The 20868-nt window shown below is 40.1% G+C and overlaps 1 protein-coding gene across 2 annotated transcripts in view; it reads left to right on the forward strand.

The window, feature by feature from the left end:
- Positions 1-20868, forward strand: part of LOC311524003 ((E2-independent) E3 ubiquitin-conjugating enzyme FATS) — a 171598-nt gene that overhangs the window by 59570 nt on the left and 91160 nt on the right. The window contains exon 1 of one of the 2 annotated variants that reach the window (XM_084634671.1): positions 15503-15736. The exons of the other annotated variant lie outside the window; for it this stretch is intronic. Coding sequence (XP_084490797.1) covers positions 15571-15736 — 166 coding nt within the window. The 5' untranslated portion in view covers positions 15503-15570. Of the gene's footprint in view, positions 1-15502; positions 15737-20868 lie in introns of those variants that run through there. 2 annotated transcript variants of the gene reach the window in all.

Here is a 20868-nt window from a genome sequence, read left to right on the forward strand (position 1 = left end):
CTGTGCTTGTTCGCACCTGGAAAGACGAGCCTCTCCAAAAAAAGTAGAAAGGACCCTATACCGTCCTGCTGATCTCCCATACAGCGGTAAAAATCAAGGGACACAAGAACTGGATCCATCACTCTCGTCTGAAGGCAGTACCTGCCCCCTCGTCAGCAGAACAGTGGACTGTCCAACCTGCTGACTCCTCATCTAGTGACAATCTCAGGCTAAAGCTACTGTTTAAAAGACACAAATAGCGGGCACCTTAATGCTAAAATGGGCCCACCCAGGTACTGGAGACCCTGGGTTGGGAAGACTCTGGTAATAATTAATTGGGTAACATTGTTATTCTTTGTATTGGTATTTCCAAACTGTGCATATCGGGAGCATAACTCCTTTGTTTTGCTTGCACACCATGTTGCTACTTTAACAAACCAGACTGATTGCTGGGTATGTGCTCCAACTCCACTGTCCCCCAAAACGGAAATGCCTCTTGACATGCTGCCCTTGACCCTAGCAGAATTAGCCACCACCAAAGAGCAGGAAAGAACGGACTCACCGTTCTGAAACAAGACCTCTTTACAGCAAGCCACCTATCAGAACCAAAAGTATTCAGTTGCAGTACTCACTGAAGGAGTGTTATATTTTACCCAAAACCAATCTAATCCCTATGGGCATCCTGTGGAAAAGAGCTCCTGTGTTATTACACAGTGGGCTAATGGGTATTGAATAAAGACCAACAGGGAAGGCCAAAGGTGTGGGTGTAATGGTTCCTCCCCTTTTAGGGAAACACTTACAAATAATCTTACCACAAAAAAAAGGTTTGGAAATGTAACTTGCCGTCCAGTTAATATCTCCAATGTAGCAAGCCAATGGTGGGTTTGTAGTGGTCCCTATGGCAAGTGTAATTTAAACAGCACAATTAAAAATGCCCCCACTTGTACCCAATCAGGAGAATGGGATGCCCCCCTAGGGGCATATGAACTGTTTAAAAAAGCAGCCTTAAATATCCCAGAAATCCCCTTAAGAAACAGTCCTTATTGGGCCCTACAGGGTCACTATTTTGTATGTGGCCGAAAGGCTTACAAGGTGCTGCCAGCCAACTAAACAGGTAGCTGTTATATAGCTCATGAAGTTCCTCATCTTTCCATAACTGCCACACTGCCCAAAAAAAAAATTAAAAATGCCCAAGACACCTCTGTTAAGTCACAAAAAAAGACCCTGCGGCGACTGACTAAAGCATTGGCGGGCAATATAAAAAATCCCCTCACAACCAAGAAGCTGGTAGGGTGCTCTGTACTAAAAATAGCACCACTGTTTACTGGGCCAGCCCTGGCATGCATAGGCCGCTATACTGTAAGGCTGCAAATGGTACTTAAAAAAATAGCCTTAAAGTTAAAGGACTCGGTTAGTAATTTAGGGTCAGCAATAAAAACATTAAATAAAAAGGTACAGCAGCTCAAAACGTTTTCCCTCCAAAACAGGCTGGCTTTGGACTATCTCTTGGCATCCCAAGAAGGGATTTGTGCCCTCATCGGGCCCCAATGTTGTGTATATATAAATAATAGCAGTTATAAAATCTATAAAAAAATGGTACAGGCTAAGGCCCATGCCCGAGCCGGAGCACAGGTTGCCTATACTGCCCCAAAGAACAATTGGTTGCAAACCTTGTTTTCAGGCTGGGGTTTGTCGTCTTGGCTTGGTGGTTTATTTAGCCTGCTATTGAAATTTCTCTTTCCTGTACTGCTTGTATTACTGGTATTATGCTGTGCAGTATCATGTGTCAGGGCCCTTTTGCAAAAGTTAATAAGTCATTCTCTTCAGGGCTATCACAAAATGCTTATGCAAAATCATATTGTAAAAAAATAAATAGCCCAAGTAAGAAAACTCAGAGCCAAGGCTGTTGAGTATTCTCAAAGGGGGGAGTTGTTGGAAACACTGGGGCATGGCCACTAGGTAACTCGAGGGGATGGAAGACCACGAGTGTCGATGAAGCCCCCTCGCACTAGGCCCCGGTGTCCTTGGCCCCCCCCCCCCTGCCTGGAGGCACTCGCAGCAGCTCTGCGTGCTAGGCCCAAGTGTCCTTGGCCCCCCCGCCTGAAGGCACACACAGCAGTTATGCTAAAAATCTGCAACACTATGTTGCAGAGTCAGACTGCCTGAAACTAAGCAAGGCCAAACAGGGGAGATATGGAAAAACAATGCTAAATAAAGCAGCTTTATATATAGTTTAACAAATAATACAAAAAATCAGGGAACTAGCTGAAAACTGAATTGGCTGGCTATATGGATACTTAAAGCAGCTTGCTATTAAATAAGTATGCTAAAAAAAAGAATGTATAAAAGCCTGTATAACTTCCTGCTCTGTTGTACAGGATTTGAAATTCAAATCTCCCTGTACCTTTTTAAAGCTTCAAATAAACTTTTCTGCTTCTCCACCCCGTTGTGATTATTGGGTGCAGCACACCGGGTAACGAATCAACTCAAGCTGTTGTTCAGCCTCTCGGCACTGGGTGCCGGCAACACCACAGAAAAAATTTGCTTGTTACTGCGCCTACTACTTAGTGACTAGAGACCCTTCCACTCCTTGCTCTCCTATTATGGGCAGCAGCTCACATCTTACACTTGGCACACTGTCACTGCTGCCACTTATCATCCCACTACGAGATGAAAGCCTAATGTACCCCATTCACACTCCCCATTATTGTTCAGGCAAGAAATTCAGTTCAATCACATCTAATTTTCTGACCTGGGACAAAATTCTGTTCTTGATTACACGTACTGAAATTGTAATATGTATTGGGTGATGGGGCTGCTTGATCTAACTGTCTTTTGCACCTCTAATTTCTTTGACTTTGAAAAATATAGAGAGACATCCGCATTCTTTGCACATGCTTTATTTTTATTACGTGGAACCCTCCACTCACATTCCATGCAGACATCTAAATTAGTCATATAGGAGTGGGAATAGCATTTGCATTATCCTCTAATTGTTTTCCTAAATCTTAGCACATAATCTTGTCAGTCAACCTAAGTGACCTGTTTTAGGTTTTAATTTACCTCAGACCTCTCATTCATTTGAACTCCCTGGGAAGCTACATCCTGCCTAGCATCCTTTGAAATACCAGACAAACCTTTATCTCCTAGTTGCATTCCCCCCTTTGAATTATTTGAAGAGGTCAGTGGTTTCTCAGCTGACCAGGCAAAAGGGCTAGTGAACCTTTTTAGTGAAGGTTAATTTTCATAAGTTTGCATCAGGGTAATAATGTAATTAGTAGAGTTAGGAAATAGGATCATGGCCAAAGGGAACTGTGAAACTTCATACAGTGAATGATGGAGTTACTCCTTGTAGCCAATTGTTCTTGGTCATATAGGTTGTCATGCCTGTACATTTCACTTAACATAAAGCACAATATCAGCAAATAACAAAGCAATCTAAGTATGCACCAAAGAGATGTATAGTACTTTACAAGGCAAGCAAAGACAGGATGAAATACTGGTCCCATTAAAGTCTGTGGGAATTTTGCCATTGGCTTCAATGTGGCCAAGATTTCTTCCAGAATCTTGAAGAGTTTACAATCCAAACTGACTGGGGGAAATGCAACAGAGAAAGATAAATGGAACAGTGATTCTCAACCTGTGGCCCGTTGTCCGCTTGCGGCCCAGTCAGCACAGAGCTGCAGCCCATGTGACATCCTCAGGGCCATACAGGTAGTATTGGATGCGGCCCACAATGGTAAACCAGTTGAGAACCACAGAATAACATAATAGGTTGCTCAGGCACATCATGTTAGCTTACTGAGTGTTTTTGTTTTTGTTTTTTGTTCTTTTAAATTTATTAGAAGATCTAATGATTAACTAACTAAGAACAGGAAGAACTGAAAATACTTAGGTAAGGTTATTTAATTATCAAAGACAATTGAAAATTTTAAAAGACACCCATGGTACTTTCCTCTTGCTCTGTCTTGCTTGCTGCCACATAGTTATTTTTTCAGAAGTAATGGTAGACTTTCACAGGCTGAGGAGTTGTGTGTTGGTGTGTGTGTACGTACATCTGTTTCAGAATGAATGAGCTAGATTTATTGATCAGTGCTGTGGAGAGGCCAGTTTCCTTAGAATCAACTGGCAAATTTTACAAACATTTTAAGACCTGATTCTGATCTCAAATGCACCAGTTTAATTCCATTGATGTCAGTTACTCTTGACTTATATTGATATATGAGAACTGAATCTAGCCCTAAAAATGTGGCATCACATTTCAGTGATCTACTCTATTAGCACACTTTCATTTTCTGAGTTCTTTAACACAAATCATATTTATTTCTTCCGATTTCTAAAATGTAACTAGAGATGACCACCTCGTGATCTGGGTGCTTAGTCTATAAACTAAATCACAATAATTCGGAAAGATGGTCCATAAACAATAGCTTTATAAAAAAGATAGGGCTGGTCGGGTGGGGAAAGATGTGCTTTTCACCATTTCTAGAAGGCATACTGGGCTCTGACAGACCAGGGGCCTAGCAGTGAGTTCTAAACCTGAGGGTCTCTCATAGAGGATTCCTGTTGTCTCATTCTTGACTGTGGTGCTATGTCATGGGAAATTACAAATAAAGAAGAGAACCTTAATGAGGCTCTATTCCAGGTATTTGAAATAGGCCATGAATGGCTTCTCTCTCTCACTCACTCGTCGTATATCCTGGAATATACACTAGATGTATTGGCCACACAGCATTTCAACAGGGACATCCAAAATAGCCAACTCTGCTTTAGAGTGGAATTATGCCAAAGGTGGATTTTAAATGGAAAAACTTCACGTTTCAGCATCAAATTATACACTCTCCTTGTTACACAGTGACAAGGAGATGACCTAGTACTCCAGAGCTAATTGGTTTTATTGAACAGTGTATGAACATTACCAAAAGACAGCTTGCTAATGCTACTACTTGTGGTTCTGTGAAGTTCCTGGGACAGATGATGAATATTCTTTGTATTGTAGTAGCACTTAGCAGCTTTGTTGTGCTAGGTACTGTACAAACGCATAATAAGATGGTGCCTGCCCCCAAAGAATTTTACAATCTAAGTAAATACTGAGACAACAGGTGACTGCAACCATATGACAAGGAGAGCACAAGATAACAGTGAGACTATGATGATCAGTGTTTAACACTATGCAGAGGTCAGACTAGATGATCACGATGGTCCCTTCTGACCTTAAAGTCTATGAGTGGGATAAGCAACAGTCACAGGATACTAGTTGCCTTACCATTGTCAAGTGTTTTTTAGGAGTCATGGCAGAGGTGAGTTTTAAGGAAGGATTTGAAAGAAGAAAATTAGGTGGCTTTGCCAAATGTTCCATGCAGCCATAATGGCTGGCCTCGGACACAGAACAAAGGTGTTTGTTGGAAAATATGGCAATGAACGCTGGCACTGTTGGCAGACTGGATGGAGGAATCAACACTTCAGTAGCATAGGAGAGATGATAGAAAAGGTGGAAATAGGCCATGAAGGGCCTTTAAAGTGAAGACCAGTAGTTTGTTTGATGCTGCAGACAAGGGGGAACCAATGGAGAAGTGATGTGGTTTAAGTGAGGAGCTAGAAAAACAACCATTGTAGCCGCAAGGATATAAATGGGGCAGGAAGAGATTTCTCAAGGTCAGAGAGGAGGAGGTTGTGGTAGCCAAGACAAAAGATTATGAGGGCCTGGCAAGGGTTTTAGCTGTGTGGATGGAGAGGAAAGATGAGATCTATCTTAGAGGAGATGTGCAGGAAGAAGGAGCAAGATTATGGACTAAATTCTATGGAGCTACACCAAATTATGCCATTTGATGACATGGCCCCTCTCTTCACAAACTCTGCTCTTAGTGTTACTGTGAAGCAGGGGCCTTTGGCAGGCAATATATTAGACAAGATCATTTATTGAAGAGATTGTACATTTATATCCATTCCCATAATTTTCATTTACATGTTTAAGATTTTTTTATGGTAACATTCCTTGGTTGACATGTTTCCACTGTAAATGCAAACTAAAAAATTTAAGTTGAGGGTAAACAAATATTATTTGTTAATAAATACAGGGATGCTGCAAAGATCAACCTGTGTCCCATGTCCAGAGGTTGTAGTATTTATGCTAGGTGTACAGTGTTGTCAGCTACCGTATATATTTATTTAAGTGCTATGAGCACAATTAAAAACAAATATTTACTAGGCAATGAAATAGCTCGTGTTAAATTGTAAGGTCTTCAGGAGAGAACTAATTTAATAAGTACAGGCCATTTCAAGTGCATTGTCAGTTTAAACAATAAAATTGACTCAACGTATTTTTCTGTTTATTATGGGAACTAAGATAATGCAAAAAGCAAATGCTTCTCCTTTGTACAAATTGCTCTTGAACATAATCATTAAGCAGTAGGCATGTCTGTTTATAGAAATAGTTGTTCTGTTTAGCTTGATCTCTATGTCACAGATTCCTGGTAATACAGAAAATGATTCATAAATACCCTTTTCTGCTAAATTAAGATGAAGAATTTACAGACTGCATCTATTTTTAATTCCTCAAAATTAGGAAGGATACAGGTCTAAGTTTTAAATACCCTTTGCACCAGGGCCCTGCCTGAATAAAGAGATTCTCTGTTAACATAATTTATTATAATTTTGATATGAACCTTTCCAGGGTGCTTTTATGTCTTTTTAGGTCCCAGTCCTGCAATTGAAACAATGGGACTTTCCATGACCATAGGGATCTGTGTTAGTGAATCTGGTTGCAAACCTTTAATATCAAATGCTGTGTTATAACATTAGCATTCATGCTGCAGTATACTTAAGGTTATATTATTTTTTCCAATGAAGTCTGTCAGCTAAGATGATTATTTATTTGTATTAAGATAGCATCTAGGAACCTCAAACAAGGATCAGCGCCCCATAATACTAGCTACGCACTGTAGATATATGTAACAGAGAGACAGTCCCTGTCCCAGAGGCCTCAAAATCTAAATGACAGACCAGATGCAATAAGTGGGTGAAACAAACAAGAAAGATTTAGAGTGAAATCCTGTCCTCAATGACGTCAATGGCAAAATGCCGACTGATTTCAGTAGGGCCAGGATTTCACCAGTATTATGCAAGATCTAGGGGAACATCATTGGTAGTCAAAACTGAAATGAACTAATCTGCCAATTTTTAAATTACAAGATTATGAAAGAAAGATATTTTGTAATTTCAGATATTTTTGCACTCCTCTAATGGGAAAAAAGCCAAGAAATTTGGGGGAAAACATCTAAATGAAGTTTAGAAAAGTAGTTTTCATGGAGAATCAGAGAGAATATTGTGGGACAATAGCAGTTAAATTGTTGAGGGCAAATGGCATTTGGTTCAATTCCCTTTTCGTGTGTGAAAGCTTTCCACTTATGTTTTACTGTAAAATTGTTGCTGATGACTTTTTAGCAATAGAAATGCCAAATTGTAAAGCCAGAAAAATTACTAAAATTTTGGCTCAACTGTTGACAACTTGAGAAACTGCACCATCTTTTAGATACTTATAGGAAATGGAAATTTGTGCCCCACTCCTACAATCAGATCCACAAACAGCGAGTCTGGATCCATGCAGAGACCATCTGAAATCAAAGAGGTTTGATATGGATGCAGGGCTCTGTGCTCATAAAGTCAGTTACCAGACTGTGGCCTAAATGAGTGTGGCGTAGAAAGTGCTGGGTCCTCTCATCTCCCATTGACTTCTATTGCAACTGAAAATGCTCAGCACCTTGTAAAATCTTCTCCTAAAAAGGAAAGATAGAAGGTTAATTATACTCCAAGTGAATATTTAGTTGCTTTATTTAATGCATAGAAGAAATAAGCCAGCATACTATATCTGTAGCCCAAATATCTATACTGCTGCAACTATCTGTGTCTGTCTTTGCAACCTATCTTAAGGTTATTTTTTTCTCATTGTACTGATTTATACAATGCAGTAATTATATGTCTCAAACAATGGAGCAGAAATAAGACAAATGCATTTTGTGTATTCATACGATCTTTTTCTTCACAAAAAACTACTATGCAAAGGGTTTTATTGTATTAATGTGTAGGCAAAGCTACTTGCTTCATGGCTCTTTTGAAAGTGCCTATAAACATATTACACAGAAAAACACACGTTAAAAGAACATTATTAAGTCTGTAAAATCAATCACTCAAAAGTTAAGAAATTCCAGAATTAAGGTTGCTTCTGCAGATGGAATCTTCAGGGACTTTAGCTGTAAATCTGCAGCAAGTTTCTACTGGCTACATGTGAACTGACTTTTTCAAAGGCTTATGACTTGGCTAAAGTTTGGCTGACTTTTGCCATGGAGAGCAAAAGGCGCATACCTGGCACAACAGTGACTCCATGCCAATTTCAAGTACTTGCTCCAGAGCATGGGGGGCGCTAGAGCTTCTGAAGGAAATAGTTTCCAGAATTTTTTAACTTGGGCATAATGATGGATCTTTTGCTAAACTCATTCTTAGAAACAGCTGAGCCAGTTTTGCTGAAATTTCCCCCCCAAAAATTCAACCTGAGGCAGCCACGTGACATGGAAAACTTCAGCTCAAAGGCTTAAAGTTTGGCAAAGTTAGAAGCAATTGAAAACAGAGTCTTATAATAGGAAGTATCGTACAAGTCCCCAAGGTGATGCTACTAAACCCATCTATCATCTAACCAAAAGAGGCTTTTCACTCTAAGGGGTAAATAACTTGTTGCTGCAAAATTTGTGTATCTATATATTTTAGGTGTATTCTTATCACTTGGCTAGTGATAGAGGTATAAAAGAAAGAATCAAGATCACTGTCTGCTGGTGTAAGGGCCTTCTCTTACTGTGACAGTCTGAGGCCCTGTTCTTAGGCTAAGGCCTTTGGCTAAGCAGCAGAGGCAGCCATAAGCTGGGAAGTGACCGGTCACATCCTCACATTCCAAACTAGTCACATTGAAATAAGGTGCTATTGGGCTGTTAGGCACTATCAGGACAGGATTGTATTCCTATCACCTCCAGAGAAAGGGAAGTGCCTAGAAAATGTAAAAGGAAACTTAGTTTGATAGCATCCTGTCTGGCAAGAACTCACTTATCAATAGCTGGGATGTGAAATCCTCACTTCTGTATTGTTTTGTCATTATAGTTCCCACTTTGCTGTTGTTTGTCTGTATAATCTCTGTCTGGTTCTGTGATTGTTCCTTTCTGCTGTATAATTAATTTTGCTGGGTGTAAACTAATTGAGGTGGTGGGATATAATTGGTTACATAATCATGTTACAATATGTTAGGATTGGTTAGTTAAATTTCAGGAAAATGATTGGTTAAGGTATAGCTAAGCAGAACTCAAGTTTTACTATATAATCTGTAGTCAATGAGGAAGTGAGGGGGTGTGGTTGGGGGTGGGCATGTGGGTGTGTGAGATGGGAACAGGGAATGGGGGTAAGAAAATTGGAATCATGTTTTGCTAAAGGGGGAGATGGGAACAGGGAATGGGGGTAAGAAAATTGGAATCATGTTTTGCTAAAGGGGGAGATGGGAACAGGGAATGGGAGTAAGGAAGTTGGAATCATGTTTGGCTAAGGGCAGGAATGGGAACAGGGACACAGGTGTAAGGCTTTGTGGTGTCAGAGCTGGGAAGGAGGATACTAAGGAAGGAAACTGGAATCATGCTTGCTGGAAGTTCACCCCAATAAACATCGAATTGTTTGCACCTTTGGACTTCGGGTATTGTTGCTCTCTGTTCATGCGAGAAGGACCAGGGAAGTAAGTGGGTGAAGGAATAAGCCCCCTAACAGTAAGTCTAGGCACAGTCAGTGAGTTTGTTGTGGGAAAACAGCCCCTTTAAGCATGGGGGTCAGTGGGAACTGTAGTCTCCAGAATAGGCACAGGATGATGGCAGTGAGCTGACTGAGTCATGTGTCTGCCTGATGGAAACTCTATAAAGGAATACTGTTGACTCGGTCTTGTGAAGTTGAGTGTTCAGGTAAGACCCTGAAGGAAGCCCCTCCATGGGGACCAGGTAGGACACCCCGGGAGGGTGTGTCCTCTCCTTTCCTAGTCTGGAAAAAGATGGAAATACCTCTGCTGGCTAGAATCAAGTATTCTGAGTTTCTTTGCTCTTTCTTTGAATCCTTTTGTAGTAAACCAGATCTGAGCAAAGAGCCTTGGACTGAACTACAGTTTGGGCTTTATTTTACCTTCCTTGGGTGGTGTATGTGCCCACCAGCTTACAAAATAATGTATCAATGTGTGCCTCCTAAATGTTCAGAATGTTTAGGCAAGATACAAACCAACAAAAGCTTGGAAGTTCCATTAAATGCTGCCATTCTAGGCTTAAGACCTGCTCCTGAGTTAATGGCTCGAGTTAAGGAATCAGCATTATCTTTGAATTTTCTAGCTTTTGTCATTTGTTTCACAGCTTGACACTTTAAAAATACTTTGTTTTTTCTGGAATTTTAAAAATACAAATGGGAAACAGTGTCACAGTAGAATGACAGGTTTCAGAGTAGCAACCGTATTAGTCTGTATTTGCAAAAAGAAAAGGAGTACTTGTGGCACCTTAGAGACTAACAAATTTATTTGAGCATAAGCTTTTGTGAGCTACAGCTCACTTCATCGGTTGCTTTCCGAGTAGAATGAATAACTCCATTGTAAATCAAGGCTTTGCACTGCTACTGATCTACAAAGCCTTAAAGGGATACGCCTGTACTATCTCACTACCACAACTCATCGCAATATCTATAATCAGCTAGTTTGTTATTCTGAAGCTCACTTAGTCAGAGACCTGAGGGAACTGTTGGTAGGGCTTTTTCAACAATGAAGTCTATGGCTTTGTCACAGAACCAGCGAAGTAAGGGATAAAAAACAGGCCACACGTTGAAAGACAGATAGCAATGATGGGTAAACCAGAGGGTAGGATGGAGAATTGATTGATTGACTGACTGACTCACTGATTTTCTGCAATTGAACTGCAGCAACTAGATACTATAGTGATAGCTACTTTGGAGATACCAGTAGACATTTGGTCCCAGATCTCCTCACTCCCAAACCTGTTCTGTAGTTAAATGATCACCCTTTCTCTCCATAAACACAAAATATATTTTCTCTAGGTACAATTATATAAAATATATATTCAACTATGAAAAATCTGGAACATGTACAAACCATTTCAAATTCTATGCTATAACTTATGTGACAAAGCTCCATCCTCGCCTCCGTGGGTCCCACGTTTCCTGGCAGATTTCACTAGCCTCAGAGGCTCGCTGTGACCGTCCACGTAACCCTTCTCTCTCTAGAGACAAGGGTCACAGTCTACTGAGCCATTTTCATCATAAGCCAGCAAGGGAGGTGAGGAGAAGTTATCCTTCCTTGCACAGTCTCTATTGTCTCCCAGTCTCAGTGATTAATCAGGGGGCAAAGTGGGGGGGAACCTGGGCCCACCCCCTACTCCGGGCTCCAGCCCAGGGACCCTAATAGTATCAGCTGTGGTAGCTGACCTTTTAGAAACATGACATGTACAATTCCCTGGGCTACTTCCCCCACAGCAGCCCTCACTTCCTCAAGCTCCTCTTCACCCTGACCTCAGGGCCTCCTTCCTTGTGCCTGATATGGTGTGTACTACTCAGTCTCTCCAACAGCGCAACTTCCTCCCACAGCTCCTGACATGCACACCCACCTCACTAACTGAGAGGCTTTTAACTAGTTTCAGCCAGCCCCTGATTGGCTTCAGGTGTCCCAATCAACCTAGCATTCTCCCTGCCTTCTGGAAAGTTCGTAATTGGCCCTAGGTGTCTTAATTGACCTGGAGCAGCTGCCATTTCACTTATCCTGGTCCCAGGGATTTGTTTAGCCTGGAGCTAATATTCTATCTCCCACTACTTTTCTGTAGCCATCTGGCCTTGCCCCGTCACACTTAATATGTTCTAGATATACTCTAGAAATAAATATCTATATGGGTTACAATTTTAATATGGTAAAACTGAAGTATGTGAATTTTGGTGATTGATACATTTGTACAAATACAATTTATGAACTATACAGTATAACAGTACATATCTTTGTTTTGTACTGAATACTATCTCTTAGATCTTAGCGAAATCCTTGGAGGGGGTAGCATTTTTGTGATCTTTTCAGTATAGAATCATAGAACTGTAGGACTGGCAGGGACCCCGAGAGGTCATCCAGTCCAGTCCCCTGCACTCGTGGTAGGGGATCTAGATCATGCCTGACAGATGTTTGTCTAACCTGCTTTTAAAAATCTCCAGTCATGGAGATTCCACAACCTCCTAGGCAATTTATTCCAGTGCTTAACCACCCTGACAGTTAAGAAGTTTTTCCTAATGTCCAACCTAAACTGTCTTGCTGAAATTTAAGTCCATTGCTTCTTGTCCTGTCTTCAGAGGATAAGGAGAATCATTTTTCTCTCTCCTCCGTGTAACAATCTTTTATGTACTTGAAAACTGTTATCATGTCGCCCCTCAGTCTTCTCTTCTCCAGACTAAACAAATCCAGTTTTTTCAATCTTCCCTAATAGGTCATGGTTTCTAGACCTTTAATCATTTTTGTTGTTCTTCTCTGGACTTTCTCCGGTTTGTCCACATCTTTCCTGAAACGTGGCACCCAGAACTGGAAACAATATTCCAGTTGCGGCCTAATCAACACGGAGTAGAGCAGAAGAATTACATCTCATGTCTTGCTTACAACACAATATATCCCAGAATGATGTTTGCTTTTTTTGCAATAGTGTTACACTGTTCACTCATATTTAGCTTGTGATCCACTATTGACCCCCAGATCCCTTTCCGCAGTACTCCTTCCTAGGCAGTCATTTCCCATTTTGTATGTGTGCAACTGATTGTTCCTTCCTAAGTGGAGTACTTTGCATTTGTCCATATTGAATTTCATCCTATTTACTTCAGACCATTTCTCCAGTTTGTCCAGATCATTTTGAATTTTAATTCTATCCTCCATAGCACCTCCAACCCCTCCCAGCTTGGTATTGTCCGCACACTTTATAACTGTACTCTTTCTGCCATTTTCTAAATCGCTGATGAAGATATTGAACCGTATCAGACCCAGAACTGATCCCTGTGGGACCCCACTTGTAATGCCCTTCCAGCATGACTGTGAACCACTGATAACTACTCTCTGGGAATGGTTTTCCACTCATTTATACACCCACCTTATAGTAGCTCCATGTAGGTTGTATTTCTCTAGTTTGTTTATGACCAGGTCATCTGAGATAGTATCAAAAGCCTCACTCAAGTCAAGATATATCAAATCTACCAAACCTTCATACCTATTCATAAGGCTTGTTATCCTGTTGAAGAAAGCTATTAAGTTGGTTTGATGTGATTTGTTCATGACAAATCCATGCTGACTGTTACTTATCACCTTATTATTTTCTAAGAGTTTGCAAATTGATTGCTTAATTATTTACTCCATTATCTTTCCGGGTTCTGAAGTTAAACTGATTGGTCTGTAATTCCCTACATTGTCCTTATTTTCCTTTTTATAGACGGGTACTATATTTGCCCATTTCCAGTCCTATGGAATCTCTCCCATCTTCCATAACTTTTCGAAGATAATCGCTAATGGCTCAGATACCTCCTCAGTCAGCTCCTGGAGTATTCTAGGATGTATTCCATCAGGCACTGGTGCCTTGAAGACATCTAACTTGTCTAAGTAATTTTTAATTTGTTCTTTCCCTATTTTAGCCGCTGATCAGACCTCATTTTCACTAGCATTCACTATGTTAGAAAGTCCAATTGCTATTCACCTTTTTGGTGAAAACTAGAACAAAAAGTCATTTACCACTTCTGCCATTTCCACATTTTCTGTTATTGTTCCCCCTCATTAAATAATGGGCCCACTCTGTCCTTGGTCTTCCTCTTGTTTCCAGTGTAATTATAGAATATTTTCTTGTTACCCTTTATGTCTCTAGTTGAATCTCATTTTTTGCCTTGGCCTTTCAAATTTTATTCCTACGTACTTATGTTAATTGTGTATATTCATCCTGTGAAATTTGACCTAGTTTCCACTTTTTGTAGAGCTCCTTTTTGAGTTTCAGACCATTGAAGATCTCCTTGCTAAGACAGGGTGGTCTCTTGCCATACTGTCCATCTTTCCTACACAGTGGGATAGTTTGCTCTTGTGCCCTTAATAATGTCTCTTTGAAAAACTGCTAACTCTCTTGAACTGTTTTCCCCCTTAGACTTGCTTCCCATGAGATTTTACCTACAAACTCCTTTAGATTGCTAATATGATTTCTGATAGGAAGGAAGCTTCAGAGGGGTAGCCGTGTTAGTCTGGATCTGTAAAAGCGGCAAAGAGTCCTGTGGCACCTTATAGACTAACAGACGAATTGGAGCATGAGCTTTCGTGGGTGGATACCCACTTCCTCGGATGCATGTAGGCTACATGCATCCGACGAAGTGGGTATCCACCCACAAAAGCTCATGCTCCAATACGTCTGATAGGAAGGAAAACATTTGTGAATATACCATAGGTTAATCCTGTGTCATCCTTGTTGTTTAAAGTATCAGGAAGGCTATGTGTGTGTTTTGCTTTGATTTTGTAGAGAAGGTACCAGTCTGAGTGAATAATGTATTGACAATAATACAATAGTTGCAATGTAAAGAATTAGCTATTGAACTGTCAACAGCACTAGTGGCCGTAAAAGATGACGTCCTCAAAGCAATGGGTATAGGGGTCATATCTTAATGCTGATGCTACTCAGCATCTCTGCAGCTTTCAAACACAATAATGCAGAAGCTGCTGCTGACCCACAAATATTATATAGGTGAAGTAGATGGATTACATTGCAATTTCCCTAATCAATCTCTTGAACAGGACCCAGAGAGCAGTGATAGGTAACTTCTCTTGTTTACTGGAATGATTGACAAACATCAATGTTAGTATTATTTTATCATTGAAATTTTAGATGAAAATGAAATTGTCAAAATGGAATAAATGACCTCCAAAATATCACTTGTTGAAAGCTGATATTTTTTCTTTGCAATTTTTTTCACTCATTTCTATTGATAACGGGAAGATTTTGAAAACAAGTGTTCTCTAACAAACCAAGAGATCATTAGAGAAACATGTGCAAGCATTATGCCTCTAGATCTGTTCTTAATTTTGCTCAAGAAGGCACTCAGGAACAAAGAACACCAGTTTAAATATTAACGTCAAGAAAATGCAACATTCATGTGCTGCAGCCAGATAGCCTGCCTGAATGAGGTTGGAAAAGCATTGACAATGTAGTGTTGTCAATAAAGCCTGCATTTCGAGACACACATACTAACTAATCAGACTAAATAAATCAGCAGATCCAGGTTTTATCTTCACAGATAACCCTCATTAGCCCAGTGAGCTTTTCCTGAAGACAAAAGAAGCAATGAATCGCTTCATTTGTGTTGCTTGCATGGAATGCTAATGATGGGAGGTGAGAATACATGAATTATTCATGCCTGTCAGGACTGAGAAGGCAGATCCTGGCTTTTCCTGTTACCATTGCAACAAGTGGCCGCTGGCCTAGTCAGAACAAGGCCATAAAACATTTCAACTGAAACAGACTAGAGATCCCAAGTATGCCTTCTGGAGAAAGGAAACCCATGTTCCTGAACTGTACAGAACACATTCAGATGGATTTAAAAGCTAAACCTTATGCAAAATGGACCCAGGAAATGAAGCCTTTTGTGTCTCAAATTTACTTTACCATAAACAACTCTTCTTTGGAGAAAGAATGTTGCTCTGGTAAGTTTGTACAAGTTGAGCTTTTCCAAATGAGTTGGAAACTGTTTTATATTTCATGGCAAATGTAACGTGCAATGTTTTTCTGTGTCTTGCAAAGGAATATTGAATAGCTTGCCTTTTTTTAATTTCAAAATAGATTTTAAAAAGCATACAAATGGTAAGAGTGATGACACACAATTCTGCACATTGTTTTAACCCTAGAAAAGATGTAACAGCAATTGCCTTTAAAAGTTAAAATCAAAACTTCTAAAAATTGGTCTGCATTATTAAATAAATATTCCCTGACAATCAAATCCTAATAAGATTTAAACAAAGAAATAAATCTTTGATCCAATATCTGGTTTCTTGCAAGCAAAAGAAAGACTAATGCAACATAGTATCAAACTAGAGAGGCCAAAAGAAATCTGAATAGTACTCTGCAGAAGGTATTTTGGTTCTCTGCTTTAAGTTGCATATTTATGTACACTTTGTATGGTTGCTGCTTTGTGCAGTAAAACACATTTTTGATTGATCTGGGCATAGAAATAGAGAACAGTGTAACATTCTTATAGGTTACATAAACTATACTGATGTAGCATAAATTAGTTGAAAGCAAAGTAAGTAATGAATCTTATTTTTCTAAATAAAGAAATGACAGATGCTGTGCATGTAAAACACATAACAGTGGGGAAGCAGTGTTTGGTGTCTGTTTCCATTAGCGTAAGGAAGAAAAGCATCTGAAAGTTTTTATTTGTTAGTCAACACCACTACAACTGTAAAATTTTCCATAGTCTTGATTGAGCAATGAAAAAAATCTTAGTGTTTACACGATTCCAATAGAATTCACAAGTCAACTGACTAAGTAGAATTTTTCATCATAAAAAGAATTGGAAATAAATAATCAGTGTCTAAGATGTGAGGCCAAAATGTTGTTAACTGTCTTGTGAAAATATTGATTGTTTTGGTGTATATTCTGCTTTTGATGTACATTGCGATAACTGTCAAAGTGAAGAAAACAATCTTTTTATTTCATGTCCAGAAGAATCATATTTATAAGAGTTGAAAAGAGCATGTATTAAGGCAATGTACTAAAGCAAATTGCTAGGTAAATTTTATGCAAAAAGTGGGGAAAATAAGGATATGTAGACAGGGCTACACAAATATGGGGTGTGACCTAGTAACTCTTACTCACAGGAGTATGCAAATAAGTAGACACTATTGTCTTCAACAGAGTTACTCACATCAGTAAGGATTGTAGCAGAGGGCCCATGTTTTACCAGGAAATAACTGACTGTCTTATGTGGCTGTTGTGCAATGTAATTTGAGCAGCACGGTTTTTTAGTGATGTGTTTAAATGCCTTAAAGTATTATGATTAAATTAGAGTTTACAGAATGTCTTTTTTTGTTTTTAAAAGTACAAAAAATAAAAATGGGACCATATATTAGATGTGTCAGTAACAAAATACAAGACGCACATGATTTATTGTAGAGATGTGCTACCGGTGGAACAGCACTACTCACCTCAATTTATTTTATTTGTAAAAGAGATTAATTTTCAGTACATGAAGCATGCAAACTTTACCTTGCTTTACACTGGTGAGGGTGCATCATTTAGCATAGAGAACACAATGACACCATCTCAAGCTACTTTAAGCACTGGACTATAACACAAGTAGAATTGGTGCCTCTCCCTCGTGAAATGTAATGACTCCATGCCTGCCAAGACTTCATAGTTATTAGTGGAAATAGAACTCTGGAACCTGTGTTCCTGGCACCGAAGTTCCTATCACTTGGGCAAAAGGAAAGGGTCTATTAGCTGTATTAGTACTAGGGCTTACATCAGATTGTGAACTGGAGCTGTTGGCCTGCCTTAGTGATGATGTGGAACCATGTTGACCCATGGGTAGCTCAGGGAAAAGTGGTGCCTTTGGGGCTCACTGATCTCTCCCGGGTCCCAGAGGTGTGGTAACACTGCACCTTCCCTCTGAAACAAACTTGCTTCTTTGTCCATGAAACAATACAGAGAGGAGGCCTACAGCCTTCCCTTTGGGGGTGAATAAACCCCCCAGGGGTGCATGGTGACTAAGGGTATAGTTGCACTACAGCGGCACACCTGCAGCGTTGCTGCTGTAGCGTAGACACTTGCTATAGCGATGGAAGAGGTTTTTCTCTCACTGTAGTAGATCTGCTCACTCCAGAAGTGGTAGCTAGGTCAATGGAAGAATTCTTCTGTCAGCCTAGCAGTGTCTAGATGAGAGCTGGGGCTGGCTTAGCTACGTCTCATGGGGTGTGAATTTTTCATACCCCACTGAGCAATATAGCTAAGTCAACGTAAGTTTTAGGTGTAGACTGGTGCTAAGATTGTTCTGTCTCTCAGACCTGGATGCGCAAAGAAATGCAAGTTTCCATATGCACTTGTAACCTATCGCATGGTGTATTGGTGCTTATATACACTGCAGGTAGGTAACTTGAGCAGATGTGATCACATACACTTGAGGAGGTGTGCCATTCCATCCAGCAGAGGGCAGGGAACACATACACCCTCTGTGCATTAACCAGTAAACATTACAGTGGGAGATTGTGAAAATTCATCATTGAGAAACTCTGTATGATGATAACAATAAGAACAAACAGTCCTTAGACGCTCTTGGTACCCTCAACCTATATGGTAGCTGTGATAATAGAGCTGTTGCTGTTGAAATGTAAACATGCCAATAGCTGCAGTGATAAAACATTCACGTTGTGGAAACATTCTTCTGTGTACTTTGGAAGGACAAGAACAAAATGGAAGAGCAATACTATGAATATCATAAAATCATAGTTCTGGATGATAATGTATCATTTGCAGATGATATGAAACACCTGTTGCCTTTTGTAATGGTGTTTGCATTAGATAGAAAACAACAGCTTGACTAATTCTCTAATTTTTGATCTGTTACATGAAAATAATTCTCTTGTTTTCTAAGTGCTGAGTTTTGTTATATTATTTTTACCCACTCATGCAGATTTGTTGCATCCTTGTCTTCTAGTGTTCCTCATTTCTCTTTGCTTCAGTTTGTTTAAAATTTTTAAAATAAAACAAATCAATAGTTTTAAATTTTTGCAATAACTCAGTAAGGATAATAATGTGACTAAACACGTACAGCATAAGTTGGTGGGTGTGTGTCATAAATATAAAGGGAAGGGTAAACCCCTTTGAAATCCCTCCTGGCCAGGGGAAAGCTCCTCTCACCTGTAAAGGGTTAAGAAGCTAAAGGTAACCTCGCTGGCACCTGACCAAAATGACCAATGAGGAGACAAGATACTTTCAAAAGCTGGGAGGAGGGAGAGAAACAAAGGGTCTGTGTCTGTCTGTAGTCGTCTTGGCCGGGGATAGACCAGGAATGGAGTCTTAGAACTTTTAGTAAGTAATCTAGCTAGGTATGTGTTAGATTATGATTTCTTTAAATGGCTGAGAAAAGAATTGTGCTGAATAGAATAACTATTTCTGTCTGTGTATCTTTGTTGTAACTTAAGGTTTTGCCTAGAGGGGTTCTCTATGTTTTTGAATCTAATTACCCTGTAAGATATCTACCATCCTGATTTTACAGGGGGGATTTCTTTATTTCTATTTACTTCTATTTTTTATTAAAAGTCTTCTTGTAAAAAACTGAATGCTTTTTCATTGTTCTCAGATCCAAGGGTTTGGGTCTGTGCTCACCTATGCAAATTGGTGAGGCTTTTTATCCAACATTTCCCAGGAAAGTGGGGGTGCAAGTGTTGGGAGGATTGTTCATTGTTCTTAAGATCCAAGGGTCTGGGTCTGTAGTCACCTAGGCAAATTGGTGAGGCTTTTTACCAAACCTTGTCCAGGAAGTGGGGTGCAGGGTTTTGGGAAGTATTTTGGGGGGAAAGACGCGTCCAAACAGCTCTTCCCCAGTAACCAGTATTAGTTTGGTGGTGGTAGCGGCCAGTCCAAGGACAACGGGGGGAATATTTTGTACCTTGGGGAAGTTTTGACCTAAGCTGGTAAAGATAAGCTTAGGAGGTTTTTTCATGCAGGTCCCCACATCTGTACCCTAGAGTTCAGAGTGGGGGAGGAACCTTGACATGGTGGCAGCGGTGGGATTAACCTGAAATCATAATCTAACACATACCTAGCTAGATTACTTACTAAAAGTTCTAAGACTCCATTCCTGGTCTATCCCCGGCCAAGACGACTACAGACAGACACAGACCCTTTGTTTCTCTTCCTCCTCCCAGCTTTTGAAAGTATCTTGTCTCCTCATTGGTCATTTTGGTCAGGTGCCAGCGAGGTTACCTTTAGCTTCTTAACCCTTTACAGGTGAGAGGAGCTTTCCCCTGGCCAGGAGGGATTTCAAAGGGGTTTACCCTTCCCTTTATATTTATGACAGTGTGTGTGAGGCTTTTATGTTGAGGCTGATCCTATGAGGTGCTGAGCACTCCTGCTATGTGCTGCATGTCCTAAGTTTGATGCATCCATCATCTTCCCCTCCTTCAAATCCTGCCTTAAAACTCAACTCTGCCATTAGCACATACAGAAAACTGCCATCTGATTATAAATAGGCAGGTGGTGAGCTGAGATTATTGCTACTGACTGGTTAAGAGTTGAGCACAAAACTCCTCTGTGCTAAACCCCTATTGTTTTGGTACTCTGTCCTCTTCTGCTTGTTTGTCTCATCCATCCTTTATTTCTTGTTTGTCCTCTCAGCGGTGAGCTCTTTGGGGTAGGAACTGCAATTTACTATAAATTTGTACAGTGCCTAAAACCTGGCTTTGTCCTCTAGCTACTACCACAGAAAGAATATTAAATAATGTATGCAATTCCCATTGGAGTCAACAGGAGTTGAAGATACTCAGCACCTATAGGCATGTGTGCACTAGGTGGAGATTGTAGCTTAGTAATCAAGGCATCAGGTTTGGATTATGTGAGATATTTCTTGGAGTCACAAGTTCAGACTCTGGCAGTATAAACAGCACTTCATCTTCCCCAGATAGATATGGTAAGTACTGTATTGTGCAGTTTGACACGCTGGCCTATCAGATGGGACCTTAAATACAGAGATGGGCTCCAAACAGAAAATGTAATCTGAACCAAAACATTCTCTTCAGCAGCTTTCTGCTTACAAACCAGTCTGCCTGCAAGCAATGTG

Source organism: Lepidochelys olivacea (assembly GCF_965140295.1).
Source record: "Lepidochelys olivacea isolate rLepOli2 genome assembly, chromosome: 7".
Taxonomy (NCBI): Eukaryota; Metazoa; Chordata; order Testudines; family Cheloniidae; genus Lepidochelys; species Lepidochelys olivacea.